Source organism: Hyalella azteca, unplaced genomic scaffold, assembly GCF_000764305.2.
Source record: "Hyalella azteca isolate HAZT.00-mixed unplaced genomic scaffold, Hazt_2.0.2 contig3554, whole genome shotgun sequence".
Classification (NCBI taxonomy): Eukaryota; Metazoa; Arthropoda; class Malacostraca; order Amphipoda; family Hyalellidae; genus Hyalella; species Hyalella azteca.
Genome location: NW_025933801.1, coordinates 2,840 through 27,844, shown reverse-complemented (window position 1 = coordinate 27,844; position 25,005 = coordinate 2,840). Strand labels below are relative to the sequence as shown.

Sequence of the window (25,005 nt, the reverse complement as noted above, 5' to 3'; positions counted from 1 at the left end):
TAGCAACTGTAACGCGAACTGCTACCTATCGACTGCAACGCGAACTGCTACCGAGCAACTGAACTGCTCAGCTTGGGCCCATTGCCGTTCAAATTTCGCTCGTTGAGTTTCACTCGTTAGAGCTGTAATAATATTTTTATTATTATGTTATATTAACTACCATGGGAAGTCTTTTAAATCTAAATCTACCAAATGGAGTCAAAAATGCAGTAAAATCTCTAGCGCCCGTGTCCAAAGGTATTTGAAAAAATCCTGAGGCTGCATCAAGTTTTGAAAAATATTTCGCACAGGATAACTTGTAAGACAACTCTTCAAAGGTAGGGATCTGGAACTGTTCTCTCATCAAGCTGCGATTCAAATTCATAAAATCAACGCAGGTGCGAACTTTTCCGATGTTTCAGCTACCCAAGTCCGAGCGCACTACTGGAACCATTGGACTTGTCCATTCTGTTGGAGTATCTACTTTCTCAATTATACTTTCTTTTAGCATATTGCTGAGGGCGTCTTTAACGGGTGCCAGCAATTGAATGGAAATGTTCCTAGTAGATTTCACGGCATATGGCATTGCATTTTCTTTGAAGTAGAATTTTACCGGTGTTTTATACCAGGTGCCAAACCCAAACATTGAACTATCCTCATGAACCTCTGCTACCAACTTCACTAATCCCAACGCCACAGAGGCTGCCCTACTCAAAATATTGTTAGTCCTATTTTCAGGTGGGAACACATAAAATGATTCCTGGAAATTTTCACCCTTATGAAAAATATAACACTGACAAACCCCAGAAACCTTCAATTCGCGGCTAGGAGTAGTAAGTAATCTCTTTTGTGGTACTGCTAAAACAGGTCTAGGTGTGAGCTGTAGAAAATCGTCATAGGCTAAATGACTAACGTCGGCTCCTGTATCAGTTTTAAAATACTTCAAGTTTTGTCTTATAAGAAGAGTCGGTAAACAGGCCGAGATCCACAAACCATTGTTCTATGCTCTTAACTGTACATTCACCTATAAAGAAGGTGTCGTTGCGATCTTCACGAGCCTGCGCCACGTTGGCGACCTGCTGGACTGCCGCTGGGCTTCCAAATTTTGCCGCGCTCATCTAGACCGCTTGTCGTGGTACCCGTGTTCTGACGAAATGATTCAATTTACCGCAGTTGTTGCACTTTTTCCCATACGCGTTGCATTTTCCCTTTCCATGAACGAAGCCACAGTAGGAACATTTCCGGTTGTCCCTGTCTGTTTGAAGCGCTTGCGCTGGATGTCGCGGATTACGCAAACATTTTCTGTCGGTTTATCTTTTTTCACGAGGCGTCGACCTTCAATTTTTCAACATAGGTAGTTATTATAAATACGCTGCCATAGGAATTATTAGATTTTTACATTACTTCGTTTTCAATGAAAACGAAAAAACGCAATCTTTCAGCAACCTAACCAGTCAAAAGTCCTTCAATACAGAACGAATTTGATGAAATTTTGGTATATAAGTAGATATTGTCAATACGCTGCGATAGGAGTTATTAGATTTTTACATTACATCGTTTTCAATTAAAACGCAAAAGCGTAATTGTCAGGTTTAATTGAAAAAACTAGGTAATGTAAAAATTTGTAAAAAATCCAACCAAGCAAATCCGTTCAGGATCAGAGGACTTATAACTGGTTAGGTTGCTTAAAAATAGCGTTTTTTCGTTTTAATTGAAAACGAAGTAATGTAAAAATCTTTAACAATTCCTATCGCAACGTATTGTAAATAAATACTTATATTCTAAATTTCAAGCATATCCGTTCAGTATTGAATGACTGGTTAAGTTGAGCGGCTTTGCGTAGGAGTCCGCACTCGAGTTCGGAGAAGTGTGGGTTCGGTGTTCACATGTAGGATATCGCTTAAACTTTAAAGGTATGGAACGTGACTACTGCGTACGTCAGATAATGTTCACGTGTTGAAGAATATAGAAACACAGGACGCTCAACATGTTCAAGATAAAGGGAAATGTAGAAGATATCATTGAGAGCGTACATATGACTTATAAAAATCGAGAACAATTTAGAACATTCAAGTATCCGAACACTACTCACGAATGGTGGCAAATTTGCAAGTATTGAATTTTAAAGTTTGTCTCACATCATTTTGGATGCAATAGAAAGCAACTCGGGGACGGTTATCGGACCCATTCAACACCGGCTTATCATTAAAGTTCTACGTAAAACTTTACGTCCCTTGCAAGAAGTTTAGTTTAGTCGCCAAATGTTTACTAGCGCTTCAGCTATTAAGCTATCTCGCACCGAAAGTCAAGATGAACATCACCATAGAGGTGGAAGGTCTCAATTATTCATCACCCACAAAGGACGGAAGGTCTCAATGTCCAGCCCGCTGAAGCTGGCTCGAAAGAAGCAGCGTTAGCATCTCAAAAGAGATGAAGTGACAAGAAGGGACAGGTGAAAAGCAACAGAAACTAAGACACTCGAACAAGAGGTCGCTTACACGGGACGTCGGCCGCCCGCACGAGAGAGACAGAGAAGATAAATTTAAGGAATCCTACCTACATAATAACTTAACCCCAAAACTGAGACCTGCAGTCAGACACCGCGAGCTCAGCGGTGGGGCGCTCAGGAACAATCCCCCTAGGAACGCGAAATCCCACAGCCCTTGCAAGAAGTCGAATTTCCAGTATATTAAATCAATCTTGGAGCTTTTTATTATACAACGTTGAATTTCACAGATTTTGGTCGTTTATTACGAGTAAAAAAAATTGTTAATCAGTTTTGTCGGTAGAAATTGTCTGATCTAAAACTGTGAATTAATGTAGTAATTAATTTCAAGAATTCAAATATACTAATCGGAGGCCATATATAAACCATAAAAAAGGTCTAGCAGGCTTTTGGAGGATTAAAAATGCATACGCCCAGTAAAGTTTGAACATCTATTACTTCAACTGGCTTACACTCTGATATTGACTAATTAAACATCTGAGCGATGCGGCACTTGATGTTCTGATGACTGAAAGTGCTTTTCGCCAGTTTGAGAACAGGCAGGGTAGTAATAGGTCTTCCTGGATAATCTTACCAATTTGATCTATTTGTGATTCGAATAACAAAAACGTACATTGCGACGAGAAGTCTATACATATTCAGCTTGAGCACCAAGGAATGAGTTAAATACAATGCGTGCAGCGAAATCGGAATCAATTTCTAAAATAATTTACCTAATAATACTTTACTGCGCAAAATTTTCTGATTATGAATATGATTATATTACTTAGGGATCACGAATCATCTTATCAGCGAGATTTATTTGGTGGCATTCCAGGAAGCTGTTGACAAAGGAGGGCATNTCTCCCAAAGTACTGAACGTAGCTCGATGAAACTTGGTACACGTATTCATTATGGCCTGACGGTGATGTCAAGCTCGTGACAATTTTTTGAATTTCGCCTTCATTCGTGAGTTATATCGTTTTTGTCCGAGACGTCTAAACTCGATGAAACTTGGAACACGTATTCATTAGGACCTAACGCCTAACGGTGATGTTCAGATTGTGATTTTTTTTTTAATTTCACCTTCATTCGTGAGTTATATGGCGATACGTGCCGAAATTCGCAGTGAACAAGACATTTCTTCAAAACTGCATTACAGATTTGAATAACACTTTAAATATACAAACCTAATCTCCCAACGGTAATGTTTAGCTCGTGACAATTTTTTAGATTTTGCCTGCGTTCGCGAATTTTCTTCCATTTTCCCTCATTCGTGATTTAAACAGCTATACGTAAATTGTCAAAGCAAGTTTAGATATTGGCCCGAGAAATGCCAGTCGTTTCTCTGCATCTCCGTATAACTCGCGAACGAAGGCAAAATCGAAAAAGTTGTCTCGAGCTAAACATCACCGTTGGGAGGTTAGGTTTGTATATTCAAAGTTTCGTTGAAATCTGTACAGTAGTTTGAAAGAAATGTCTTCTTCACTGCGAATTTCGGCACGTATCGCCTAGTGTACCAAGTTTCATCTCGCGGCTCGCGGCCGACTAAATTTGTCCGAAACGTCCTTATAAAGCGCTTATTCAACAGTACTCAAGCCTTACTGTATGGCTTGTGCACTGTTACGTAGGATAATTCCAGTCTATGCCACATTCTCAGATCTGAAAAAAAAGAGTTCGTTTATCTTTCTGTAGCACTTAAAAGGAATGATTTCATAAAAACTGCCCTTCCCGTCAGTACTTCTAAATTAGTAGATAATGTGGACTATCACTGGGAGGGCATAATATCATCGGTACTATCGAAAGGGCATAATATAATAAATAAAAATAAAGAAAATAATTTCCAACTTCTGAGGCTAGAACTACATGTGAAAAATGATAGACACGAAAACGGAAGTATTTATTTCAATCAAAATCCTCAGAATGTACTTTCCAGTAATTAATTCCAATCTCTCTGCAACACTGGCTTTGTTTAATTTATTATTATTATTATTATTATTACTTTTTCTTAATATTCGTAACACTTTTCGCATTTCTAGTGCGTTGAACATACGTTAATATTGGTACCGGTAGCGTATCTGGCCCGAGACCGTCAACAAGGCGTTAACGGCTTTCTAAGAATTGATCTAGGCAAATAAGAGTCAAAATGAAACATTTTTACAGGTAAAATTAAACTGGCGAAAGTCAAGGCACATCCCAAGTTGACAAATAACTATTGCAAAAATGTAACGTGTAAATAGATTTAGAACTCGATATTTATTGCTATGGAAACATCGCTGTTACTTCTTTATCAAAGAATTAAATCAACAGGTCCTAAATTATAAATATCTAACCGCTGTTTGACTTACCGTGCTCACCCAGGAAAGGTTGACCCGTAGTGCGATCTCGTGGAGTGGTACGATTGCTATGCCGTGGCCGTAACAATCACGAAGGTTTTCTGCCGTAATGACGGTCGTATTCTACCGAGTTACCGTACCGCTATTGTAGTTACCGTCCCGGCCGTAAATTGTCAACGGCCGTACTTTGAAATGGTTGTGATGGTTTCCACTTGCGTGACGTTGCTGCCAACTCGTGGCCGTACTGCGGCTGATGAGTCTGACCGAACTTTTGACGTAACTTGAATGGGTTGCCGGCTGTGTGTATAATCGCTGCGCTACTATTTGCTTCTCGGGTTGCCTAGCAATTGAATAGCTGCCGGCGCGGCCGTCGCATTCATGGTTGAATTATGGTCGCATTGATGTTGGCCCGACAGGAATGTAGCGAAGTTGTTGTCATTACTTGTTGATCGTATTTCTTTCAGAAATCGCAGCTGTATCGATGAGTTTTGTGTGACCGTTTATGTACGAAAACGGGCGAGGCGAACAGTGACGTGAAAGTTACGAGTGCAAACAGTGCTCGCGTGACCGTGACAACAGAAGAACCTCTCTGGCTTGAATTTTAGATCCTTTTATCCTAGCAACCATGCACAGTTTTCCTACGCCGTACAGGACGCCGAATTCCTCCCTCACAATAGGCTCGCCTGGGTTCAAGACAAACAGCGCTCGGTGTCACTGTCTAGAAACAATCGCCGTCTTATGAGCTCTACCTCGCTTGATCCATATTCCTCGCCTTCTCAACACCTCCAGGTATACATAACTTATTAATTCGCCCTCAAACTAGGTTCTATACATGCTACCAAGTGACTGCAACGCGCACAGCTACCAAGCGACTGCAAAAGGAACTTGCATGCTACCTAGAAACTGCGACGCGAATTGCTACATTGAGACTGCGACGGAAGTGCTCCAAAGCAACTGAACTGCTCAGCTTGGGCCCATTGCCTTGCAAATTTCTCTCGTTGAGTTTCACTCGATAGAGCTGTAACGGATTTTAACGGAAGGTGCAGGATTTTAATTTCAGTCATTGAATGCCAGCCTTAAGCTCACGTGCTAACTTGCATACTTGTGCAACTCGAATCGTGTATTCAATATCAACCGAATTCCACTTCACAGCACATCACGACAAGTCACGTGGTTGATGCCCCTGTAACATCACTACTACAACATGTGAAAATCCACGTGCACCTCGGAATGCCACGTGCATCTCTCAACGCCACGTGCATCTCTGAACGCCACGTGCATCTCTGAATGCCAAGTGCATCTCTGAACGCCACGTGCATCTCTGAACGCCACGTGCATCTCTGAACGCCACGTGCATCTCTGAACGCCACGTACATGTCTGAACGCCACGTGCATCTCTCAACGCCACGTGCATCTCTGAACGCCATGTGCATCTCTCCACGCCACGTGCATCTCTGAACGCCACGTGCATATCTGAACGCCATGTGCATCTCTCCACGCCACGTGCATCTCTGAACGCCATGTGCATCTCTCCACGCCACGTGCATCTCTCTACGCCACGTGCATCTCTCTCCGGCCCGTGCATCTCTGAACGCCACGTGCATCTCTGAACGCCACGTGCATCTCTGAACGCCACGTNCTCCTAATATTCCAAAACTCGCCTAGGACGAGTTTTTAGTCTTCGTCATTCAAGGGTTACGCTTGTAGTGGAGCTACCACTCCATATAGCATCAATTGTACTGCTTTAAGAATGAAAATATTAGTATAATAGTCTTTAGTGTCAAGAATTCCCAAACCTCCAAACAATGCCTCCATAATAAATTGTTGACAAAGTTATTAGTCGGAAGGGGATGGGATTTTTATCATTCCGTTACGTGTATTCAAAAAATACTTCTTCACCAAACCCCTCAGAGTACCAAGATTGGCGCAGAGAGGCACGAGTTCGATCCCAGCTCTGTGCGCCAGTTTCTTGTCAGAATCGGCAACGAGGCCGAGCGGTTAAGCAAAGCAGAATTGTTGCAGTGAGTTGCGAGTTCGAGACCGCAAAATGCTGTGAATGTTCTGCGAAGTTAAGAATCGTCGACAGGCCTAAGGCCCAATAAACGCTGAAACCGCTATTATTATAATAAGATAAGCCCATACACCTGCATGGCCAAGATAACGATGAATAAAGTCACCTTTTCAGACATGAATGCGTCGTTCGGTGCGCTGCAGAAGAGAACTGGCGCAGTCACGTCGGTAAAGTTATACAGAGTAGGAGCTATGGACCCGTACGCAGCTTTGTTCTTCTCTGGCGACCCGTAGTCGTACATTTGCAGGCGAGCTGAAGTGGTTAGAAAAACTGCTTGTCATATCTGAGGTGATTAAATCTTATTACACACAATACATTTTTGTGCTGATTTTTTATATTACCTATTTTATATTTATTCAAATTATTTCATGTGAATCAAATAAATTTAAATATTTTTTGATTTAATTCAATGTTTCTAATTCAATGCTCACACTGCAATGCCATGACATATCACCACTTGAAATGAAATTTCAGTTCGTGGTAAAATTTCCACATGATGCGTATGTAGGATATTTTATTTACATAACCGTTAATTATTCACAATACTGTCATAAAACACAGTAACTAACTTTGAAATTGTGTAATATACTTGATTTCTCTAGATAAAGTATAATACTTACGAGCAAAGGTTTGCTGTGCGAGATGCGCCACGGCCCGGACAGACATTCCCGAAAAAAGGCTTGAGTACACGAACGGGAATCCATTCTGATGGTTCAGAAATCTTTTAATTATAATATTTTAGATACTTAACTGAATAGCGAGCATCAGTCGCGCAACTGCCTTCACGTATTTGCTTGAGTGTTGCAGGTAACCAACAGGAGCAAACGCGACTGCCAGACGAATCTGCAAGAGGGGAGACTGCAGTATTGTGTAGTGCAGTATTTTGTAGTGCAGTATTTTGTAGTGCAGTATTATGTAGCGCAGTATGGTGTAGCGCAGTATTGTGTAACGCAGTATTGTGTAGTGCAGTATTGTGTAGTGCAGTATTGTGTAGCGCAGTATTGTGTAGTGCAGTATTGTGTAATGCAGGATTGTGTAATAATCTTTCCTGCAACCAACGCTGCCGCTATGTTGGTTGTTGAGAAGCTTGACAAAATTCGAACGTTTAGAAGCGCTGAACGCAAGCCTTAAATAAATATTCAAACTGCATGGTCGCGTCAACGGAGTGGTCAATCAAAAGCGAAAGTAAAAGACTACTGATCATGAAATTGGTGTCCAGAATTTTTTGGACGACTTTTGGCCAAAATTTTATAGCGCACTCGTGTAGCAACCCTCGCACACAAAACATTGTAAAATAGAAACAGATATTGACCAATACGCTGCTCTGGTCGTTATAAGAATTTTTCGTTAGCTTTATATTCATGCAACGCGCTAAGCGATTATTTTTAGCATCGTTTGCATAATTACCACTTTAGTGATTAGTGTTCTTCGTGGAAACTAAATCGGACTTATCATTTTTGTTTACGCTTGCAGGGGCATATTATAAAAAGCTATGTTTGCAATTAGAACCCGGTCGGTTACTTTTCGATCAAGTTATGATTGAAAACTGGGGCTACATGAGTGTGCCATCAAATTTGAACCTAAAAATAATCCAAAAATTTAGCCCTAATATTTCAGAACGGTCGCCGACGCCCAGTGTGCCTACACCGATCAATGAGTTGTTCCGTCAACTGGAAGTTATGGGTATTCAAAATAAAAAAATATCGCCCGTAAGAGGAATATGTAAAAATTAGCACCGAATTGAATCGCAAACACAAGTATATACACTATCTGAACTTATTTCTCCTCAACCTCAGTCCATGGGCCGCGTGAATGGCGACCCTGCCATCAGCTACAACCCAGCATACCGCATGAACGATGTTGTTTTCCAGCCGTCCTTTGACTCCATAAGACATCTCATTAATTTGCTACGATAAAAGTTAGAGAAGTAGAATTTACCTTGAAATTATATAAACTAAACAATGATAGTTTAATGAGTTGAAAAGGCTGCTCAGCTGTTGATTGGAAAATTAAGTTAGGATTGTCATTTAGCATTAATCTACATAATACATCTTCATACAGAAGTTACAGCTGTCCTGTAAAGATAAATTATCCATGAATATTGAATGCATTTTTAAGCCAATTGTATGGGCTATGGTATTAATATGAGCAACGGTATTATTATTAACAAAAAGAATCTCATCAACACTCGTAGTTAGTTTTAATCAGTTGAGAAATTAATCGATCAAATTAATATTCTTTTGCTTTACAAATCCTCTGCTGCGAAATGATCAGGTAGATGTTCTCTCTATAATCGAGTTTCCCAAGTAACCGACACAAATGCTTTACTATTAATTGCATAAATGTCAGATAACGTAATATGATAATTCAAATTATACATGAAATTAAAATTAACAGATAACTGAGATGCATTAATTCGAATGAACAAAGGCTATTACGCGGTTAAAGGCTATCCACACTTAAATCACGAAGCTAATTTCGGGTCCCCCGACTCGAAGAAAACCATCGTAGGGTCAGAACTTGTAATCTAAGGAATTTTTTATACTTTACCTCACGTTATCCATGAAACTGTATTTCGGTGTACCCAACGTAAATAAAGCAATAGTAGTGGCAGAGCTTACTAATACAAGGGATTATTTTATACTTACCTTATCCATGAAGCTATATTTCGGAGCCCCCGACATGAAGAAAGTTATGGTAGTGGCAGAGCTTAGTAATACAAGGGATTATTTTATACTTACCTTATCCATGAAGCTATATTTCGGAGCCCCCGACATGAAGAAAGTTACGGTCGAGGCCGAGAAACAGAAGAAGAAGAGCTTGCGCTCTCCGGAATGCTCGAGCACGAAGTTCACTTGGGCAGGCAAATCAAACAGCGACATTTCGTCGAAGCTGTGAACGAGTTGAATAATTTCACAATTGGAAATGGAGTGAGACGTGAGAATTGATTTTTATTTTTTCACAATAAATATAATAAACTGCGTACTTATATTATGAGTCTGCTTATAATATGCAAGTTCACAAGGAATTAAAAGCAAAGAAAGCGCCAAGCAAATTCTCCTTATCGATATTGAAAACGTTTCGGAGTCCAGCTCCATCATCAGTTCGACAATCTGACAAAAGAATCTATCATTTAAAAGTAAATTTCTTCTAAGACTGACATGAAACTTAAAAATTAGCCAACATTAAATCGAAAAAAATATAACTCGGTACTCACTGCAGTGAGTGACAGAGAGCGCATTTTCTCGTCGACGAAAACTTGAGGTCACGGACAGACGGACGGACAGACAGACAGACGGACATGGCGAGCACAATAGTGCATTTTTTCCATAAATGAGAAAATGCGCTAAAAAGGACTCTCGAATAGAACTTGATGATGGAGCTGGACTCCGAAACGTTTTTAATATCGATATGGTAAATTTGCTTGGCATATTCTTTGCTTATAAATTCCTTATAAACTGCGTAATTTTACACCCGGTATTTGGTAATTGGATGTAAAGACAGCAAATATGGTTAATAAACATTATAAGTAATAAATGCACCGAAAATGTATAATAATAAATGAATTCGAATTTGACTGGTAAAATATTAATACGTTCTGTTAAGATCAAGCTAAAACAAACTAATCACTAATAATTTTTTCCAATCAATCATAAAGTAATTAATTATTATAATACAAAAATCTCCGCCCAGGAACCNCTTATTCACAGAAGATCTAAAATCGTGTTATTTGACCGGATCTTTTTAGGACTGACGCTTGAAATAGATACTAGACTTCCACCGGGTTCGATATGGTGCTACGCATTTCAAGTCTGAAAATATATTTTTCCATAGCTTTATCTAGTCTGTTCTTGAACGCGTTCATACTTGGAGCATTATCTCATAACATTAGTTAGTTTTAGAGGCAGCACCTGTAGCGCCAGAAGCGCTGGTCGTAGTGGCCGAGGCATGCTTGATTGATATTAGAGAATGAATCAGTCAGAAATAATCAACTAATTAACTATCTCATAACATTATTTAGTTTTAGAGGCAGCACCTGTAGCGCCAGAAGCGCGGGTCGTCGTCGTCGAGGTATGCATGGTTAATATTTGAGAACAAATCAGTAAGAAATAATCAACTAATTAACTATCTCATAACATTATTTAGTTTTAGAGGCAGCACCTGTAGCGCCAGAAGCGCGGGTCGTCGTCGTCGAGGCGGGTGTGGTTGAGGCCGTAGCGCGAGCCTCTGAAGTTGCCGAGCCAAACGTCGTATCCTGCGTCGACCAGCAGGTATCCTGACGACACAACAGCAGTAATTATCGTTATCTATAAATAATATAGATATAAGTAAAACATAAATATCAGTAAAATATCGTTATCTATAAATAAATTGAACAATGACATGATAAACGTTCACCATAATCCTTGAAATACAAGCACACCACATACCATTTTGAATTAATATTATGGCTTCTGAATGAAAATCGCTTGTAGGGCAAACTTGCGAAATTAACCTTATATTAAATTAACCAAAGTTTATTGATACTTGCCACTATAGTTAATTAATAATTTAACAATCAACCAAATAATTGATAATACTGTGAGCTAGGACTCCAAAGCGACACCTAAAGATTCATGTGGTTCGTTGATGATAAAATCGGAGGACGACCCGGCGGTGGACGACATCATGAGCACCGCGCCGGCGGTCCGCGCTGGAGGCCCACGGCTGGAGTTCGGCGGCGGCAGCAGACGATGCAGGGCGATGATGTAGCCGTCCTTCGTCGTGACGTGGTGGGTGGAGGCCCCGTAGCCTCTGCTGCGCGCCAGCTGCGCCTGTGCAGACGTAAATTATTACAATTTATACATTGTAACAACGTCCGTCCGGATCCATTTCGCGATCATCCAATGATCTCCAATCCGTATCCAATTCCGATTCCAGTTCCAATCCATAATCGACCAGCAGGTATCCTGACGACACAAACACAGTAATTATCTTTATCTATAAATAATATAGATATCAGTAAAATATAAGTATCAGCAAAATATCGTTATCTATAAATAAATTAAACAATGACATGATAAACGTTCACCATAATCCTCGATACGCAAGCACACCACATACCATTTTGAAAAAATATTATGTTTTCTGCATGAAAATTGCTTGTAGGCAAACTTTTGATGTTACCCTTATATTAAATTTAAAAATGTTCGTTGATAATTGCCAATATACTCATTTAATAATTTAATAATCGATCAAAAATTATTAATTGATAATACTGTGAGCTAGGAATCCAAAGCGGGTATTGACACCTAAAGATTCATGTGGTTCATTGATGATAAAATCGGAGGATGACCCTGCGGTGGACGACATCATGAGTACCGCGCCGGCGGTCCGTGCTGGAGGCCCACGGCTGGAGTTTGGCGGCGGCAGCAGACGATGCAGGGCGATGATGTAGCCGTCCTTCGTCGTGACGTGGTGGGTGGAGGCCCCGTATCCTCTGCTGCGCGCCAGCTGCGCCTGTGCAGACGTAAATTTATACATTTTATACATTGTAACAACGTCCGTCCGGATCCATTTCGCGATCATCCAATGATCTCCAATCCGTATCCAATTCCGATTCCAGTTCCAATCCATAAAAATTAACCTATCTGGCGTCATGTCGATCACATTGCCCAAAACAGGTTGCTTCGTTGCCAAAATGTGGCCACTGGAAAATGACGTCTCAATTAACCTCGTTGCGGTGATACTCGGGTAAAAAATGTAGTAGAAGTATATTAGTTCTTTTAAATAATTATAAATTTCATTGTATTTATAAAAAAGTATATCATTTGAAAAAATCGATGAATCGAGGCATGATTTTGCAGCCGCTTTTCTTGGCTGAAAGAGAATCGCTAAATGACATTTTTCTATCCCTAATATTTTAATAATGAACAAAATCATGACAGCTTCGTTCAAATAATGTTTGACACTCACCGTATCGAAGTAAAGCTCATTAGGAATACTAAATGTTGACTTGAGAACACTGGTAAGCTTTTGAGAGGCACCATCGCTTAGCTTCCTGCTAACATTTCTTCGTCGTCCTCTCTGAGCCTGCGTCGGTCTCTGACTTTTCAACACAGAACGCTGACCTCGCGATAATATATGTTGTGGATGATACGATGTTTCCTTATATGAAACATCTGGGCTGAATCCATTTGCCAAAAATAAGCAAAATGCTACAAAAATAATAAGCGCATAAAAAATTTTCTGGCCCGGCATCGGGAGTGAAGTTGTTCACCTAAAATGAGAACTTAAATTATTAAACTTTTAATTCCTTTTCAAATTCTCAGCAAATGAGTCGAAATGCTCTTGAGCGCACTGAGTTAGGCGATATATCAATCTTAGGATAACAGTAACCTTGTATTCTATTTATGAAAACGCACTTTACCCTGCTTCATTAATTAGTTTTTGTGTCGGTTTGAGGCTTGACGCTTCCAATATATTGGGTTGATTAGGCAGAAAACCACGATACTTAAAGTATATCACCTGTAAATAAAACTAGATTTTTACTGCTGGAATCACGGAACATCAAAAATCTCATGGATTTTTCAACCCGGGCACTGCTGGGTTATTCAACCAGCTATTCAGTAAGAAAATTTCCCCAACGTGGAAAGAGAATTCGAATCGACTACCACTCGCCACATCCTCGCACTAAATATAAACTCGAATGGCTGGGTAAATATATTCTGTTCTAGGCATACTGGATGCCCAAGGTCAGTGCAATAGGGCGAGGAACTTGCCGAAACTCTCCTCGTGTATATGCAGGACCTGAAACATAAAAACAGTATAGAACAAAGGATTTGTGGCTTTGGCAATGATAACATGTAGGTAAATTTTTACGAAAAAATTAACTATCGGCACCCTAAAAATTAATTTTTTATACGTTGTATATACTCATCAATTTAGTGAACCCAGAGAAATATTTTGCAATTCTGTAAAACTCTTTCATTAGAATATAATCGTTCTAGGGGATACTTCAGAATGCGTTCGGTGATTAATTGAAAAATCTGTACCAAATGTGAAATAAAAAATTTGAAATGTTATATTACGATGTAACTATGGTAAAGTTTAATGTTATACATAACTTCATCCATACCGTAACTAGATTCACTAGATCCATAGTTGCATTTGTGGAGTGACAAATCTTGAGAGTACATCTAAGTGCATAGCACTGAATGGAAAATGATCGCTACCTGCCTACTAATGGCATCATATTTTTTACGAGATCTACAATAAAAATGTTTGGACACTGAGCATTCAGAATCGGGACAGAAATAAATGATATCAGTTCAGGCTTTTCATTTATTATTGTGAAACATATCCCAAACCCCAATTATTAGTGACAACAATAGTTTATTTAAAGCAGATGTAACGCCGTACAACCTTGAATGCCCGCCGCTGTTCTTTCCATGGGCGCTATACAAAGTAGATATACTAACGTACAGTTTTTGTACTCATCTTAACCCAGAAAAAAACTGCGCTCTAATGAACTTCTCGCTGGCTAGGCCGCTCGTGTCCTTGATTAATTCAGTCCACATTAAATTTATATCAATAAACAAACTTAATTAAACCAGCTTCACCAATTTATTATTGACCGATTTATGTTTAACTAATTATTTATTTGCTAGTTAATATTTCTATGCATAATATTCATTGGGGTTTGGAACCTATCCTTTCAACAGAAAATGTGAAGCATTCCACATTGCATGGATGGAACCGTACAAGAGGCATTAAGTAGGATGAGCTTCATTAGCGAACCATGCCAAGTGTGGTTATTTTAATAATATTCAATGTTAAGCATCACCAGAAAACACGAGCAACACATAACAGAAAGTATTGAGCAGAAAACGTGGCGGCACAGCCTTAAGCTTATAAACAAATTCATATCTCCTGTTCACAATAATGATTGATTGTGCCAGATCGTTCATCATGGTCTGACGATGCTGTCTGTGAACAGTGATCATTCTAATAGAGGAAATTTTTAAGGCCTCAATCTGTTATGGTTTTTCACATTGTACCTTGCTTTTGTTTACTGCCTAATAATACAAATGATGTTTTATTGGCTAAAATTACCATGGAGTACTTATCCCTGTATATAATTATGCATTAAAATAACGATTGCAATGAAGCAGTTAGAATTAACTTCATGCAGTTGTTAATAGAGTAAAAGATACGAAATATAGTTACAGAGATGCGTGAGACAGTAACGCCGATTCATGAATACGACGTTTGCGAATATCTTCGATGCTTACATGCATAAAAGATTCAATTTGAATTCAAACGATCTTTTGAGCAAAAAAAACTTTCATGAGTATAAAATACCCTTCAGTTCTTTTGTAGTTGAAAATATATTCCTACGTGACAGCTGATGTGAGTCATCAAATTTCCCCAAACGTGTTTTTTTAACTGTGGGATTTTACGTTCATAATCTTCAAGGTAATCAAACGTGCGCTGCGTTAGTAATCGTTATTGTTAGATTGACAGCTATTAATAATGCTGCAGAGAGGTACAGGAAATAATAATTTTTCGATGAAAGGTCATGGCAGTGCCTAATGATCTTGCTACTCAATCCACATTATAACATTACTTTTAAATTGCTCAATATCCTCGAGCATCATTTCATTGACTTGAAGTTTCGATTCAGCGTTCATTGCATTGAGTGGCCCAGTGGTTGCAGTTCAGAGTACCAAGATTGGAGCAGAGAGGCGCGAGTTCGATCCCAGCTCTGTGCGCCAGTTTCTGGTCAGAATCGCAGAGGAGGCCGGGCGGTCATGCCAAGCAAAATTAGAGCGGTGACTTGCGTGTTCGAGACCGTAAAAAGCTGTGAATGTTTTGCGATGTTAAGAATCAGCGACAGGCCTACGAGGCTACGACCTAATAAATGCAGAAGCCACCATTATTTTATTATTATTCAAACAGGAGAAAAGGTTCATTTGAAGGAATTACCTACACTTTAAAAAAGGAATTAATCATATTCTCCAGATTTGACAGTTTTTAATATCCACAGAGCGAGGAGCAGACGTAGCACTGAAACACTTTTTTTACTGTGACGAACTGGGTCAAGATGAATCGCACAGGATAAAAAACTTCAGCATTTTTTCCAAAATCAGAGATTTATCCTAGTTTATGATTTATAGCGCATTTACTCGTTTTTGGAAAAAAGCGCTATGGTGCTCGTCATGTCCGTCCGTCTGTCCGTGACTTCACGTTTTTGTCGACGAGAAAATGTGCGCGCTGTCACTCACTGCAGTGAGAACTGATATAATTTCTTCATTAATACTCACCATTTAAGTAAGGCACAGCCAGTGACCACCTCACAATCCTCCCTTATTCTGTTACCGCATTTCCAGTGCAGCAACTGCGTCTCTTGGAATCTCTATTAAAACGATATAATTATAAAATTTGACAAGATTTGATAGTCACGATCGGGTGTCTTCAAAAATTGTTAAAATAATAGAATTCTGTGTGTCACGCAAAAATCTTTTTTTTTTTGTTCTTACAGTAAAACGAAGTATAAATTTTGATACGGTAAAACAAATTAATATAAGTTCTTTCTTTGCCATTTTGTTCATATCATAGAGTACTGTGACTAGCTTAATTTCAAACCATGGTTTGTCTTGGAGTCTAATGGTTAATTGACTTTTAAAATAAATTAACAGTGAACCCTGGACTAGGTTCACTCTTTTCATGTTAAGCGCTATTCAAGTGTTAGTTAAGTCCGTATTCCTTTCTCATCTACTACCCTATAGTACTTTTAATTTTAATAAAAAGGTTAATAGATTTTTTTGTCTCCTTTTTTGAATCTCTTACAAAAAGTTTAAGAGACTCTTTTCTGTAACGGCTTGTGTGGCTATAAAATATATGTGCTTCATAAGTACATATAACCATAATGGCTTGTTTAACTCAGATACGCTTAGCCACTGAGCTCTCTTATAAGACGGTCCTGTTGTAATTCACTTTCAATTTCTGAAAATAATTTATGGATCTAAGCCTTGTGAATCTGGAGTAATGAGTTTTATTTTTTATTTTAAGGCACTGGATCTAAAGTACAGATTTGTAAATACTTATTTCGGTTATATTAATACTCTCATACGGTCTCCACTCTCCATGAGTGGCTTGACTACCTTTGGTTGGTGTGGAACTTAAAACCACGAAGAGGTTTTCCACGCATGAATTCTATTAAAACTTAAATATTAAAGCAATTTTTGTAAGAATTTTTGCTCAGTTATAGCCATCAGTAATTACACAATCTATATCTTTGGCACTGATTTTCGAAATAAGACTCAATCGCTATAGCTGGCTTTATTTTAATTTTTGTCAAATCATGCGATTGTTTGGGATTGGAATTACCAGATAGACGTAAGCTTTAACATACATAATAATTATTTTCCAAAACAAAGGGAATAATAACTGAACACACATCGTTTGAATCATATTTTTCACTCGAAAACCTGTAAAGAATTTGTTTACATTGTTTCAGTAATTTTTCATGAGCTCAATTATTTCATTGTAAATTACTTCTTTAGCGTTCTTCGCATAAACCAAATCCAAGTGCCCGTAGTCTTTTTGTGGCGCCAGTATCCTTTTAACGAAGTAGGGGAGATCCTGCATCAACATCTGCTGGTCCTGGAAAAGTGACAACTGATAATTTAACGCAGCTTCAATTAGCAATAAATGCTGCTATTAAACTGGTCAATTTAGCAGTAAACGGTAACTGGTGAAGCACCGAAAAAAAGGTTTCAGCATGCGGGATAAATTTAATTCAATTTTATGTCTTTCTTGAACGTGTTTACGATTAACACCTACATCTTCATGGCTTGAAACGGAGACCATTCAAGGCACCGATTTCTTTATTGATTGTTTTTATGTAAGCAATGGCAGCTAGTCCATGTAGCCTCGTCACTGAACAGGGTTAAGTCGATACCTCACAGTTGAAAAAATCAGTTAAACGTGGCAAACAGAACAGTGAAAATTTCCAAGGCACCTGCAGCGACATCAGTGAATCGTTTGGCGCGCTGCAGACGACGACGGGTGCGGTCACGTCAGACATGTTGTAATGCGGAGGAGTTGGGAAACCGTACGCAGCTCGGTTGGCAGCTGGAGAGCCGTAGTCGTACATTCGGAGGCGAGCTGCAATGGTTTGGAAACCAAGCGTTTCGATATGAGATGCAATATTGCTTAGTTTTTACAGTGCCTAAGCAATATTCGAATTTCATTCATATATAATGAATAATAACTCGATCAAGTTAAAGTTTTATTGGAGTCAATTTCATTTATAGATTATTCTGCCTAATTATAATTAGTGTCGCGTAACTGTAAGCCGTCATGAAAGTCGCGACCTTGAATCACAATATTTCAGACAACCATGCCGTAAATCTCAAACAACATCAAATCGGTTATAGCTTCTTAGCAAAATAATCGGCCCCCAAAATATACGAAAAGTATTCCGGTAATTAATTTCAGTAATATCTGTTTAACTTAGTCTGAATGGTACTTACGAGTAAACGCCTGCTGCGCGAAATGCGCCAAAGCTTTCACAGACATGCCTGATAATACGCTGGCGAGTGCATATGGAAAGCCATTCTGTTAATGGAATTTTTTTTTGAGCGGCACATCACCAAAAAACATTTGGTCAATCGATTTATTTTTTTATTCCCTTATCAATATGATAGAAATTGTTTGAGTATCTAATCTAATCGGACAAAACCTTTATTCAATCATTTTTTCTTTAATCACTTAACGATACGATAGAAATTGTTTGAGTATCTATTCGGACAAAATATGTGTTCAATCAATTTAAACTACATAAAATCAATTGATTGTATATTAGATTAACAAAATACACACCTTCCCGTAATATCCTTTATTCGTGCCTCCCATCAATGAAGTGACCACAAAGACACATATCCTCCTGAAGGGACTGCCCCCATGACACAGCGCGTACAGCACCGAGGAGAGGAGGTCGGAGCCACGGTACAGCGGCCCCCGGGTTACTTTCTCTGCTACGTCCTGCGTAGATGACTCACAATTAACTATCATTGGCGATTTATTTCACACAATTTATACTTAACTATTATTAATATTTGTTTTAGAAACTTTATAATTAATTATAATTAACGATTTAAATTTACAGCATTTTCTCTCACTCTAAATGTAGCTATTACTATAAGGGCAAACAAAAGAAACTTGGCTCATGCTATTAAAAATGAATTAACTCGACTCCCTTCATTCAGAAAAAATGAATGCGTTATATTTTTCAAATTGAGCAAGGCCACTTTTTCATCGACAGCACGAGGAGAGAGCGGAAGCAGAAGTGGTTAGCCTTTTTAGCCAAACTGGGTCAGGATAAAAAGAAGCGCGCAAAAAAGTGTCTTGCCTTCGAACAGTGCGGTAAATATAGCACAATTACTTCATATTCAGACAAGAAATGCACAGAATTTTCAAGAACTTCTCACCTGAATAATGAGCATGAGTCGAGCCGATGTTCTGATATATTTAGTCGGGTGTCGGCAGTCACCAATTGGAGCAAACGTAACGGCTAAACGAATCTGTGGTTGACATGGACATTTGAACACACAATTGGTCGGTTAGAAAATTCTCTAGTTGTCAAACAAATTATTGGTGTGAAGTGTTCATTTCAGAAGCTTCCAACTAATAGTTTATCATTTTACACTAAATACTAGACTGAAATATCTCTAACCGAGTTATATACTTAGTTATTTATAAAGATGGTTCTCATGCACGAGAGCTTCCGAAGAAAAAAATTTATAAAAAAATTTTTAAAGACCACGTTTTTCATGTGGACTAAAAAGTAGGAAATAATTTTTCGGCAGTTACTGATCTCTGTTTGCTTTCATNATGTACCAGAATCTATTATACTCGCCTTATTCATGAAGCTGGTCTTTGGAGTCCCCGACATGAAGAAGGCCATGGTAGAGGCCGAGTAACAGAAGAAAAATATCTTGGCCTCGCCGGTGCGCTCGAGTACAAAGTTCACTTGTGCGGGCAAATCAAACTGGGCGATTTCGTCGAAGCTGTTGACAGTGAGAAGAATTTTTTATGACAGAAAATGGAAAGAGATACGTTGTTCTCATGTTTTATATGCAATGAGTTTCAATGTTTGCAAATGAGTTGATACATAGACGAGTGAATAATTATAACATAATTTAAAAACAAACTTTCTCAGAGAGCACCTGTAACGCGGTTAGCGCCGATATATAGGCGTGTGTGGTTGATATTAGAGAATGAATCATACAGAAATAATCAATGAGTTAATTATTCCATATAATTATTTAGTTTTTGAGGCAGCACCTGTGGCGCCAGAAGCACTGGTCGTGGTGGCCGAGGCATGCTTGGTCGATATTAGAGAATGAANAAGGGACAGGTTTGAAGCAGCTACTAGACTTCCACCGGGTTCGATATGGTGCTAGGCATTTCAAGTCTGAAAATATATTTTTCCATAGCTTTATCTAGTCTGTTCTTGAACGCGTTCATACTTGGAGCATTATCCCATAACATTATTTAGTTTTAGAGGCAGCACCTGTAGCGCCAGAAGCGCGGGTTGTAGTGGCCGAGGCATGCGTGATTGATATTAGAGAATGAATCAGTCAGAAATAATCAACTAATTAATTAACTCATAACATTATTTAATTTTAGAGGCAGCACCTGTAGCGCCAGAAGCGCGGGTCGTCGTCGTTGAGGCGGGTGTGGTTGAGGCCGTAGCGCGAGCCTCTGAAGTTGCCGAGCCAAACGTCGTAGCCTGCGTCGACCAGCAGGTATCCTGATGACACGAACACAGTAATATTGGTTTCGTTAATACATTCAAAATTACCAATGCAGGCACAAAATGAACTCATCGAACTTTAAGTTTTTAGATTTATCGAGCTTTGTGAACATTTATTAACGCGAAAAAACATATAACATATAAAAAAAACATATAACAAACGTCGTTCTAGGGATATCGGTTCCTGAAAACATTGGCTTATTTTAGCCTGTCTTTGTGTTGGATATTTGTTTGTGATTTCAAAAATATTATGAGAAACATACTTCAAATAGAGGGCTTATGTATAACTCCTTGATACATTACAAGTTTGTCGGACAAGAACATATGGAATCCAAAAGCTGCCCTAAGGGTTTGAGGAGGAAAGCCTAGAGACCAAATGCTAATTTTGTATGTTTCACTTATTTAGAGAGAGTGTTAAATAGCAACACGGAAAATTATTGACAAAACTATTCGTATTATCAGTAGTCGTTTGAGTTTTATCTTACCATAACTTATTTCATCGATAATCCTCTAACGCGTCGTTTTACATATAGTACACATGCAATAGCCTCAATTTCTTCACATTTATGCCAGTGTTTGAAAAAAATATTGTTTATTAGTGCTTTTATGCAACGACTTCCAAACATACGCAATTCTTAAAGACCGTGAAGTGATTTTAGGCAGAGCTCAAATATTGTCATGACAACCTAGTGTTAGGGAAACTAAAAAAATATAACTCAGTACTCACTGCAGTGAGTGACAGAGAGCACATTTTCTCGTCGACGAAAACGTGAAGTCACGGACAGAGTACAATAGGGCATTTTTTCCTTAAATGAGAAAATGCGCTAAAAACTGAGTCCTTGCCTTGCTAATACTCGTTTTAGTAGTATGGCTTCAAAAATAAAATGTGAAGAAATTAGTCAAAGAATTAATCAATTTAGACAAGCCTTTACGTTACACTAATTCAAACAAATAATTTGCAGAAAAATTTAATAATAATTGGTGTCAATAACATCAACTAATCAAAAAGTAACTAAAGAAACGAAAAATAAAATTATATCAACCAACTCTGAGTAGATTCTACATATTATATATTCAAGTAATTCCTGAAATAAGATAAACCGTCGTTATAGACGAGGAGTTAAAGCAATTGAGGATACTATCAGGAACACCAGGGAGAAGCAAGCTACGGGAGGTTTTAACGATTCAACATATAGTAGGGCTATAGCATGTTATTATAAATCAACCACAATACTACTATGACTGGAATGTCTGAAAAATACAATGACTAACGCAATGTAATAAAGAGGGGTAGTAGATTGTATCGAAAAACGTTCATCTAGCGTGAATTCCTGAGATGGACACAAAATGTAATGAAGAATGTTAAATTAAGCATGTTTTGCAAACGTATGCAAACGTATGCAAACGATAAGGTAATATATACCTAAAGATTGATGTGGTTCGTTGATGATAAAGTCAGAAGATGAACCGAAGGGCGACGACATCATGAGCACTGCGCCGGCGGTCCGCGCTGGAGGCCCGCGGCTGGAGTTTGGCGGCGGCAGCAGACGATGCAGGGCGATGATGTAGCCGTCCTTCGTCGTGACGTGGTGGGTGGAGGCTCCGTAGCCTCTGCTGCGCGCCAGCTGCGCCTGTGCAGACGTAAATTTATACATTTTCAACATTGCAACAACGGCCGTCCGGATCCATTTCGCGAACATCCAATATACTCTCCGGAACAACTAACCTATCTGGCGTCATGTCGATTACATTGCCCTAACAAGTTTATTGTTTTTTATACGTATTTATACTTGGGAATTTGATCCGTCTCTTTTGCGTGTTTTAAGCCTGGTACCGCAAATGTATTAGGGCTGTAAGTATCCTCGATGCCTATTATATTGGAACATCACCCGGACCAGAAAATGTATTATTAGTGTGTGAAAAATAAAGCATTGCGATACTAGAATGAAAGGATTGGCTAACAAATTTGAAATTGTAATCTTTTTGGAACATATTTTGGAACGTCAAAGAACTATGATGACTCAGTTCAATGTAGATTGAGAGTTTGAAGTTTCGTTTAATGGCATAAATCGGATTTATCACTGTTAACAAGATTCGGGACCACGCGATTCGAGATAACGGGATTCACAGATTTCAGATCTAACATATCCCGAGCAACACCGGGCTAACCTGCTGGTAAATCATAAATTGTTTCCATGATTAAATAAGAAAAAATAATATAAATAACAAATAATCATGCTCCTCCGTGCCTTATTGAATTCACAGTTCATAAATTTATTAATAATATGGCTTGAGATAATGTATGGCTTGAGTTATGCACACTGCTGAACTTTGAATATTATGCATACTTTAGTGAACAAATTAGCGGAGCTGAATTCATATTGTATTGAATCCTATCTTTATTTAAACTTTGAAATAATTCGAAATGAATTAAAAATTCGATTGCACGATAAATTTGAGAAAGTCCATTAACAGTACGACGTGACAAATGATAAAAGAGGATTTTCACGCCAGCGGTGAAATGCATTACTTGATATGCAGAAATTACGACTGTAAATAGTTTCAATCTTGCACAAAATTTTTAACAACAAAAATTTGATGCTCACGCTATCGAAGTAGAGGTCATTAGGAATACTGAACGCTGACTTGAGTATACTTGTAAGCTTTAGAGAGGCAACGTCGAATTTCATATTATAGCGAACATATTCGCGGAGCTGAATTCGTATTGTATTGAAAATTGCATCCTAGCCATATATTAGTTTTTAAATAATTCTAAATAAATTAAAAATTATTTTGCACGCTAAATTCGAGAAAATCCTTTAACAGTACAACATGACATGATAGAAGAGGATTTTCAAGCCTGCGGCGAAATGGGTTACTCATGTATAAATAACGAGTGTAAGTAATTTCAATCTTGCATAAAAATTTTAACAATAACTATTTGATGCTCACGCTATCGAAGTAGAGGTCATCAGGAATATTAAACGCTGACTTAAGTATACTTGTAAGCTTTATGGAGGCATCACCGCCCAGATTCCTGATGACATTTCTTCTCCCACTCGGAGCTTGCGTCCGTCCCTGAACTTTCAAAACAGAACGAAGATCCCGCGATAATAAAAGACCAGGCTGATTTGTAACTTTATCTGAAACAACTTGACTAAATGCATTAGACGGAAGTGCAAACAATGTTATATATGCTACCAGCACGACTTGAAAAATTTTGTGCCGCACCATCGCTGGCAAAGAGGCTCAAAAATCTTGTGTACTTCTGTTGGGATTTCAGAATGCTAATAGTAAAATTTTCCTATAACGTTTCATTTTCACCAAGTGAATATCACCTATTATCACTGTACTGTAATTGATTGAATGATTGATTGATTGATGATTTTCAACCTGTGAAGATTAATTAATTCAGTCTACTCTCGCTGTATAATTCTGGATTAACATGAAACTATTCGATCGTCTTTGATCTGGGTCATGTTCATCTGGGATTCAATAAACCTTGATCGCCTATATAGAGTGACTGCTGACATTAATAAAAAATCACTAGACTGGAAGAAAATCAACTTCCACTCGCGGCTTTCACACACTGAATGAGCTCAAGTGGTGGTGCTAGTATTCGTAGCTTTACTTAGTAAAAAACGTGTGGACAAGACAGGATCTCAAGGTCGCTGCATTGGGCGGATTGTTCTGCAGTAGCATCAAAGTTCCTTGAAGGGTGAAGGAAAATGTGGCCGATGCAGTTGACATTGGAAGAAGAACACATGCAAACTGATACATATGCATGATATTGAACTTTTGTCTTGATAAAATCAAGCCGATGCACTAAAGCCGATGCATATATGTTTAAAAATTACTTTAAATGCAACACTTCTAAAAATTCTAGTGTCTCCGATGTTGCACATCATGTACAATTAATTTCTAATTTTATTTTCATATGTTGAAAAAAATTAATTTCAAAATTTTTAATATATGTAAAAAATTACATTTTCAAAATGATTTGTTCTGTCAATTGATTCATGCATTGCCTCCGACTTTACGTAAGTATGCAAAATTTCAGACCGATTGGAAAGGTAGAAGTGTGTTAAATATCGATTATAAGATTTGAAGCAGACAACATTTTTTTTCAATTTTATAATATTTAAAAAAAAATTAAATTTGTAAAATCATTTATTCTGTCAATTGATTCATGCATTGTCTCCAACTTTACGCAGATGAGCAAAGTTTCAGATCGGTTGGAGAGGTTGAAGTGAATTAAATATCGATTATATGATTTGTAGTAGGCAGACAAACAAACAATTTAACAAACAACAAGAAGTGAAGTTAAAGA

At 38.4% G+C, this 25,005-nt stretch overlaps 2 protein-coding genes across 2 annotated transcripts; both read right to left on the bottom strand.

Annotated features, from left to right (window-relative positions):
• Nucleotides 1-7,609: 7,609 nt before the first annotated feature.
• LOC108673413 (lipase lipl-4) lies at nucleotides 7,610-13,526 on the bottom strand. The gene is made up of 5 exons (XM_018161238.2): nucleotides 12,827-13,526; nucleotides 11,478-11,685; nucleotides 11,033-11,147; nucleotides 9,613-9,763; nucleotides 7,610-7,714 (listed from the first exon to the last, which is right to left on the bottom strand). The coding sequence occupies exons 1-5, from the start codon at nucleotides 13,109-13,111 to the stop codon at nucleotides 7,610-7,612; spliced, it is 864 nt and encodes a 287-aa protein (XP_018016727.1). The 5' UTR covers nucleotides 13,112-13,526.
• Nucleotides 13,527-17,368: 3,842 nt separating this feature from the next.
• Nucleotides 17,369-23,365, bottom strand: LOC108673412 (lipase member M). Its single transcript, XM_018161237.2, has 9 exons — nucleotides 23,282-23,365; nucleotides 22,099-22,306; nucleotides 20,558-20,672; nucleotides 19,776-19,926; nucleotides 19,348-19,440; nucleotides 18,740-18,901; nucleotides 18,391-18,475; nucleotides 17,877-18,022; nucleotides 17,369-17,518 (listed from the first exon to the last, which is right to left on the bottom strand). Exons 1-9 carry the CDS (start codon nucleotides 23,363-23,365, stop codon nucleotides 17,369-17,371), a joined length of 1,194 nt encoding a protein of 397 aa, XP_018016726.1.
• Between the last annotated feature and the right edge of the window lie 1,640 nt (nucleotides 23,366-25,005).